At 48.6% G+C, this 8,116-nt stretch overlaps 1 protein-coding gene across 3 annotated transcripts; it reads left to right on the top strand.

Moving 5' to 3' along the window:
- Nucleotides 1-381: 381 nt before the first annotated feature.
- Nucleotides 382-7,366, top strand: UBE2T (ubiquitin conjugating enzyme E2 T). 3 transcript variants are annotated; one of them, XM_029068371.1, is made up of 7 exons: nucleotides 382-449; nucleotides 2,436-2,590; nucleotides 2,975-3,044; nucleotides 3,444-3,549; nucleotides 3,683-3,781; nucleotides 3,912-3,995; nucleotides 6,985-7,366. In XM_029068371.1, exons 2-7 carry the CDS (start codon nucleotides 2,482-2,484, stop codon nucleotides 7,108-7,110), a joined length of 594 nt encoding a protein of 197 aa, XP_028924204.1. In that variant the 5' UTR covers nucleotides 382-449; nucleotides 2,436-2,481; the 3' UTR covers nucleotides 7,111-7,366. The 3 variants fall into 3 exon arrangements, with proteins under 3 accessions (XP_028924204.1, XP_028924207.1, XP_028924206.1); XM_029068374.2 differs by lacking the exon at nucleotides 382-449 and adding an exon at nucleotides 664-724; XM_029068373.2 differs by lacking the exon at nucleotides 382-449 and adding an exon at nucleotides 801-826.
- Nucleotides 7,367-8,116: the final 750 nt, after the last annotated feature.

Below are 8,116 nucleotides of genomic sequence, written 5' to 3'. Positions count from 1 at the left end.
GGGCTCTTTCCACGGAGCCACGCCGCTTCTCAATATAAATTATAAATATATATATTATAAATACATAAATGATTAAATCCCAAAGTAAATCGAAATTATAAATATATTTAATATAGAGGCTCAATTAAATATATTTAATTTAGAGGCTCAAATAAATATATTTAGTTCCTCCATTAAATATATTTAATTGCTCAATTAAATATAGGAATGGACAGGCCGAGGTATGGACAAGGGCGGGAGCTGAGACCGGAAGCTGAAGGCTCGAGGCTGAGGCGCTGCCACAGCGCTCAGGTTTGAATCCAGAATGGGCGGGCTCTGCGTTCGACCAATCGCCGGCCGCGTTGGCCCAGCTGCCAGCCAATCGCCGCTCCGCTCTCCCTGAAGCTCCGCCCACCCCCGATCGCCCGTCCGCAATCCCCCTTCCCGCCACGACACTCTGAAGCTCGCAGGTGAGGACCCTAGAACTACCTCCCCTCCCTCCCGGAATGGTTCGTCCCTCCTCCCTCGGGCGAGCGATGGGACGCGGAAGAGACCAATAGGGAAATAGGGGGGGCCGGCCTTTTTTCTCGACCCTTTTAGGGCAGCCCGGGACCCGTCCATTTGGCTCTCCTCTTCATGGGTGGCTTCGGGGAGGGGAGTTGACAAGTTTTTATGTCGTCCCTGAAGGATCGCTGCCTATTTGCCCACGAACAAGCCGCTCAATCTCCTCCGCCAATCAGGAGAGGTGGGGCGGGGCTTCCTGGAGGAGCAATCTATAAATAGGATTGAATGAATGGTTGAATGAATGAATGAATGAGGAGGAGGAAGAGTGGAGGTGCTCCTCAAGGTCTGGGGGTCTGCCCAAGGGCAGTGGGACGTAGCCAGAGAGCCTAAACTCTAGTTTCAGGTTCTAATTATCTTCCTCAAAAGGAGCTTGGAAGTTAGCAGTGTGGTCCAGTGGTTAGAGCTCAGGTCTGGGAGAAGGACCCGGGTTCTAATCCTTGCTATAATAATACTGGTGGTATTTGTTGAGCGCTTACTATGTGCAAAGCACTGTTCTAAGAGCTGGGGGGATACAAGGTGATCAGGTTGCCCCACGTGGGGCTCACAGTTTTTTTTAATCCCCATTTGAATAATAATAATGTTGGTATTTGTTAAGCGCCTACTATGTGCAGAGCACTGTTCTAAGCGCTGAGGTAGATCCAGGGTAATCAAGTTGTCCCACGTGAGGCTCACAGTTAATCCCCATTTTACAGATGAGGGAATTTAGGCCCAGAGAAGTGAAGTGACTTGCCCACAGTCACACAGCTGACAAGTGGTGGAGCTGGGATTCGAACCCATGACCTCTGACTCCCAAGCTCGGGCTCTTTCCACTGAACCACGCTGCTTCCCATTTTACAGATGAGGTAACTGAGGCACAGGGAAGTTAAGTGACTTGCCCAAAGTCACACAACTGGCAAGCGTCGGAGCTGGGATTAGAACCCATGACCTTTGACTCCCAAGCCCAGGCTCTTTCCACAGCCTAATTATTATTAGAGGCTTCTCTGAGCCCGTCAATGGGCAGGGACTGTTTCTATCTGTTGCCAATTTGTACATTCCAAGCCCTTAGTACAGTGCTCTGCACATAGTAAGCGCTCAATAAATACTATTGAATGAATGAATAATAATGTTGGTATTTGTTAAGCGCTTACTATGTGCCGAGCACTGTTCTAAACGCTGGGGTAGATCCAGGGTCATGTGGTTGTCCCACGTGAGGCTCACAGTCTTTATCCCCATTTTACAGCTGAGGGAACTGAGGCACCGAGAAATGACTTGCCCGGTCCAGCACTTGTCTGCTGTGTGGCCTTGAGTAAGTTACTTAGCTTCTCTGTGCCTCAGTTACCTCATTCTGAAAATGGGGATTAAGACTGAGCTCCATGTGGGACATGGATTGTATCTTGTATCTACCCCTGCATTTAGAACAATGCCTGGCATATAGTAAGCAGTTAACAAATAGCATAAAAACCTGTGACCTGGCAGTGTGTAGTGCCCATCGTTAATATTATTATTTTATTATTATCAATAAGAGTATTTGTTAAGTGCCTATGTGCCAAAGCAAAGTACCAAATGCAGTAAGATAATCTGATCTGACACAGACCTTGTACCAATCAGGCTTACAGTGTAAGGGAGGAGGGAGAACAGTTTTGAATCCTCCTTTTACAGCTGAGGAAACTGAGGCACAGAGAAGTTAAGTGACTTGCCCAGGGTCACACAGCCAGCAAATGGCAGAGCCAGATGTAGAAATCGGGGCTCCAGACTCCCAGGGCCATGTTATTTCCATGAGGCCAATAAACCTGGCAGCGGCCAAGTAGGTTGCTGGGATCACCTCCCGTAGGCTGCCAGATCACCTCTCCCCATAGCATGGGCACCTCCTCACGGCTGCACTACGTCTCTTTCTCTTCGTCTCTCTCAATCAGCATTCACCCTGGAATAGTAAACTGTGGCACCTTTGGACCGAGGATCATGCAGAGAGCTTCACGCCTGAACAAAGAGCTGAAACTGCTAGCCACAGAGCCTCCCCCAGGCATTATGTGCTGGCAAGAAACAAGCCAAATGGATGAACTCCGAGCCCGTGCGTATTGTGTTTTTCCAGAGAGTCTTCACTCAGCGAGAGTTGGGTTCCAAAAACCTGCATTTTATCGTTCAGTCCCCGCGAACCACTCTGAACAGTTCCTTGACCGAAGAATTCCAGTCACCATTCCCAATTGGAGTTTCCTTTCCCAGAGCATTTGCCTCGTTCCCTCTTCTTTCTGTGGTTTTTCCTCGTGGGGGGGAGAGAAGCAAAGCAATATCCAGTCTCCTTCTTGGCCACCCTCAATAAGCAGCCCGAATCCACAGGTCTTTAACACGGTACTACCCGGAAAAGCTTTCCAGGGGATGTGTCAGTGAAGCCAACGAGTACTAGACCTGGTACACTTACCCTTCTGTGTTTCATTTCTTTGTTTTTTACTTTAAGAGATCCTGGGTGGGGCCAACACACCCTATGAAAAAGGAATCTTCAAGCTGGAAGTGGTCATCCCCGAGAGGTCAGTATACATTTGATTTTCAAGGCTCAGGGTAGAGAGCCTTTGGTGTCCGAGGTTTGCTGCCGACTCACAGTACCCACTCTGATCCCGTTTTCTGAACTTTCAGGGAAGTGTTCAAATATGGATTTATACCGCCGAGGACTTACCCTTCACAGGCTAGAGAAGGCCTGTGAAAATCCAGAGCCGTGCGCTCACAGAGACTAAAAAGGGGCTAATCAAGAATTTAATCAAAAACTATCCCTCTTCACCCTGTTCCCCCAAAGAGGGCTGCGTGTTCTCAAATTTTCTTGAAGAAAAGCTGGGTTGAGCCAGGGATAGTTACGAGAAAGGGAGAGCCGCTCGTAACGTAACGACACTACCGTATTTGAACCCTAGACCTCTTGTCATTTGCTCCGAAAGGTACCCCTTTGAACCCCCGAAAATCCGCTTTCTGACTCCCATATATCATCCCAATATTGACTCCGCTGGAAGGATTTGCCTTGATATCCTCAAACTTCCCCCAAAGGTAAGAGCGCCCGAGAGAGAGGTGGTTGTTGCGAAGTGCCGCCCTGCACCCTCCTCCCTGCGACCCAAGCTTGTATTTGGCACTCAAGATTCATAGCCGAAATCCAGCAATCCTCCATTTTTTTTCTCTGTAGGGAGCCTGGAGGCCATCGCTCAACATTTCCACAGTGCTGACCTCCATCCAGCTGCTCATGTCAGAGCCTAACTCCGATGACCCTCTCATGGCTGATATAGTAGGTGTCTCTCCTCACCTTTTCCGTTGCCGCTCTGACTACTTATGAGCCCCGGAGGATGTGGGGGAAGTCTCCCGTCTTCTCCCTCACAGTTCAGCCCTATGTCACTCTCTTTTTGTGTTCTTTCCAGTCCTCGGAGTTTAAGTACAATAAGCCAGCTTTCCTTGAGAATGCCAGGCAGTGGACAGAGAAGTACGCGAGTCAGAAGCAGAAGGTGAGACGTGATTACGTGCTAACGTTGCTCTTCGTTCAAGTTCCTGGGGTAATGATAGTAATGATGATGGTATTCTGTCAAGTGCTTACTGTGTGCCAAGCACTGTTCTGAGAGCTGAGGTAGATACGAGGTAATCGGGTTGTCCCACGTAGAGCTCCCAGCCTTCATCCCCATTTTACAGATGAGGAAACTGAGGCACAGACAATTTAAATAATAATAATGTCGGTATTTGTTAAGCGCTTACTATGTGCCGAGCACTGTTCTAAGCGTTGGGGTAGACACAGGGGAATCAGGTTGTCCCACGAGGGGCTCACAGTCTTAATCCCCATTTTACAGATGAGGTAACTGAGGCACCGAGAAGTGAAGTGACTTGCCCAAAGTCACACAGCTGACAAGTGGCCGAGCCGGGATTCGAACCCATGACCTCTGACTCCAAAGCCCGTGCTCTTTCCACTGAGCCGCGCTGCGAGCTCCCAGGGCTACGTCCAGTAGGAAGGATCGATAATAGTAATAGTAATGTTGGTATTTAAGCTCTTACTATGTGCAGAGCACTGCTCTAAGTGCCGGGGTAGAGGCAGGGTCATCAGGTGGTCCCATGTGAGGCTCACAGTCTTCATCCCCATTTTACAGATGAGGTAACTGAGGCCCCGAGAAGTTAAAGCGACTTGCCCACAGTCACACAGCTGACAAATGGCAGGGCCAGGATTCGAACCCATGACCCCTGACTCCCAAGCCCGTGCTCTTTCCACTGAGTCACGCTGCTTCCCAACGCTGCCAACTCGACCGACAGACCGTTCTTCATTGTTTGTATGGCCGGACCTGACCGCACTGGCACCGACCAAAGCGCACCCCTGTCCAGCGCTTAGAACACTGCTTGACACGTAGTGAGCGCTTAACGAACACCGTCATCATCGCTGCTCTGCTCGTTGATCGCTTTGTGTGGTTATTTTACCAGTCGGGCACTAGAGGGTAGTCAGTCACTGGATAGCCACCTCGTGCTGTTGCTGCGGGAGGGAAAAAGATCATTTCTCCCAGTTTTTTCTTAATTTCACCAGAGACAGGAAGGGAGCTGATCTTGCTCTGACCGACCGCCCTACCCAACCTGTGGGCAGCTTATCTGGTAACTTGATCCTAGTCTCTTTGTGTGGAAGGGGTCATAGAGAAGCAGCGGGGCTAAGTGGAAGGAGCATGGCCTTGGGAGACAGAGGACATGGGTTCGATTCCCCAGTCTGCCACTTGTCTGCTTGGGCAAGCCACTTAATTCCTCTGTGCCTCAGTTACCTCATCTGTCACATGAGAGTTAAGATTGTGAGCCCCACAACCCGATTACCTTGTATCTACCCCAGTGCTTAGAACAGTCCTCGGCACATAGTAAGCGCTTAACTATAATTATTACCGTGGCCTCGGTCGTGACTTTGGACTCTGAGCCGTGAATTTCTGCCACTTTGTGCCTTACTGATCTCTGCGTCTTAGTGTTTTCTATTTTCATCTCTCATTGCATGTCTGTCACCAGCCCTCTCTTCCCGCTGGTTTTTAGATTGTGAGCCTCCTGAGGGTCAGGGATCGTGTCTAGTTCCTACCTGTGCATTCTTTCCCAGCCCTTAGTACAGTGGTCTACACCCAGTGAGTACTCAGTAAGTACAGCTACTTCCACTAGAGTGGGATCCTTAACCCTGAGGGACACTCCCAGCAGCCTGATTTCCTCACCCAGTGAATAACCAAAGTACTAGGAGAGGCTGGAGGGAGAGGGAAATGAACACGGTCTTCCCCCTTGGCATTGTGTTGAACTTCTTCTGGGCTCTAGTGTCCTTCAGGGTAAAAACTGTGACTTCAGCTAGTGACAAGAGTAAGAGCCTCTACCAGGGCTGGTCCAGGGCTGGAAGTCGGAGGGAGGATTGGGGAGTAGCGACTTCCCACTATCTGGCCGGCTCTGCCACTTGTCAGCTGTGTGACTGTGGGCAAGTCACTTAACTTCTCTGTGCCTCAGTTACCTCATCTGTAAAATGGGGATTAACTGTGAGTCTCACGTGGGACAACATGATTACCCTGTATCTACCCCAGCGCTTAGAACAGTGCTGTGCACATAGTAAGCGCTTAACAAATACCGACATTATTATTATTATTATTATCTTGTGGTGGGATAGGGGCCCAGGGCAGCAGCAGCATTTCAGAAGTGCTCCTTGGTTTCCCCAGTTTTCTAGGAGGTGAATTTTTCCCCGGTTCCACTGCCACTTAGTGGTTTTTTCTTGGGTTTTCTTATGGTATTTGTTAAGCACTTACTATGTGTCAAGCACTCTGCTAAGCGTCGGGGGAGATAAAAGTCAATCAGGTTGGACGTGGGGCTCACAATTTAAATAGGAGGGAGAACAGGTATTTCATTCCCATTTTACAGTTGAGGACACTGAGGCACAGGAATTAAGTGACTTGTCCGAGGTCACACAGCAGGCAAGTGCCAGAGCTGGAATTAGAATCCAGGTCCTCTGATTCCAGGTCCATGCTCTTTCCACTAGTCCCCGCTGCTTTGTGTGACCTTGGGCAAGTCACTTCAAGTCTCCTTGCCTCAGTTACCTCATCTGCAAAGTGGGGATTGAGACCGTGAGCCCCATGAGGGACAGGGACTGTGTCCAACCTGATTTGCTTCTGTCCAGCACTTAGTACAGTGCGCGACTTAACAAATACCCAAATCATTTTTATTGTTACTATTATTCCCTATGACTACTTCCAATCCCAGCTCAGTGATATTGCAAGAATTAATCAATCTATGGTGCTGACTGAGTTTTTGCTCTGTGCGGAGCCCTATCCAATACAGTAGAATTGGTAGGTTTGATCCCTGCTTTCAGGGAGCTTGCAGTCTACATGGGGAGGAAGCCAAAGACGTACCTGAACTGCTTCTGTTGCCAGAAGTGGGGCTCATCCCACAATAGTAAATTGCCCAGGAAGCCCCCTTTCTCTTTGTCCAGCCTTTATTTAATCTTCCATATTCTCTCAGTCCAACAAGAGTGAGGAGGAGGGGAGCCCAGTGGAGACCAGAAAGCCCTCAGTGCCTGCAGCCACCGAGAAGAGAAAAGGCGACAAGCTGGAGGGGCACAAGAAGAAATCTCGCCTGGACGTCTAGACTCCGTGTTTAAAGACCATCACCCTAATCCTTGTTCTTCCTCGGTGTTTCGCTTTCCGCCAGTGTTTTGTCCCTAGTTCTGTTGAGTGTTATTCTTTGTTTTCCAGGAGATTGGATTTTTTTTCTATAAAACATGTTCTGTTTATTTATGTATACTGCAAAAGAACGATTCTCCGAATATCGCTTATTTATTCTGTACATACGTATTTTGGTGCTTTTAACATGAAAAATAAATAACACGAAGTTGGGATAAGCAGTTCCTCTCTGTGTATGTGTGCCTAGAAAAGATATGTCACCAGACTATTAAAATATTTGGAATTGTTGGTTATTCCAATAGTACCAGAGGAAACTATTTGACATGAGTAGAAAATTGCTCTTGCGCACTCTTCCGGGGTTAACACCGGGTTCCTTGTTTTTAATTGATTGGAGCCCTGCACACCTTTTGCAGTAAGTGCTGGAGGCATAGGAAAAATCGGGAACATTTTCACACGGAAGACGGTGGTGGACAGCAAATATCGCCTTTCACCATCACAAGCCGCGGGCAATAATAATAATAATCATAATGGTGGTATTTAAGTGCTTACTGTGTGCAGAGCACTGTTCTAAGCGCTGGGGTAGATACAGGGTAATCAGGTTGTCCCACGTGAGGCTCACAGTTAATCCCCATTTTACAGATGAGGTAACGGGCACAGAGAAGTTGTGACTTGCCCACAGTCACCCAGCTGACAAGTGGCAGGGTCAGGATTTGAACCCATGACCTCTGACTCCCAAGCCCAGGCTCTTTCCACTGAGCCACACACCCTGGGCGGCACTGGGTACCGAACTTCCTTGCCAGCGTGAGTGTCAGTGTTGCTGCAGAAATGGGAAGGACAGATGCAAACTCAGCCTCTCCCTCAGCCCAACCCATCCTGCCTGGGGGCAGACAATACCAGAAGAAACTATTTCACACTTTATAGCTAACATTTTTGTTTTTAACCGACAGCAACTATATAGGTTGGGTGGTTTT

This window comes from Ornithorhynchus anatinus, chromosome 7 (assembly GCF_004115215.2).
Source record: "Ornithorhynchus anatinus isolate Pmale09 chromosome 7, mOrnAna1.pri.v4, whole genome shotgun sequence".
In the NCBI taxonomy this organism is placed as follows: domain Eukaryota; kingdom Metazoa; phylum Chordata; class Mammalia; order Monotremata; family Ornithorhynchidae; genus Ornithorhynchus; species Ornithorhynchus anatinus.
This window is presented reverse-complemented; position numbering and strand designations above follow the sequence as displayed.

Coding starts and splice junctions, on each gene's coding strand:
- UBE2T (XM_029068371.1), top strand. CDS start 2,482: ATGCAGAGAGCTTCACGCCTGAACAAAGAGCTGAAACTGCTAGCCACA. Junction 2,591..2,974: donor AATGGATGAACTCCGAGCCC/GTGCGTATTGTG, acceptor TTTTACTTTAAG/AGATCCTGGGTGGGGCCAAC. Junction 3,550..3,682: donor TCCTCAAACTTCCCCCAAAG/GTAAGAGCGCCC, acceptor TTTTCTCTGTAG/GGAGCCTGGAGGCCATCGCT.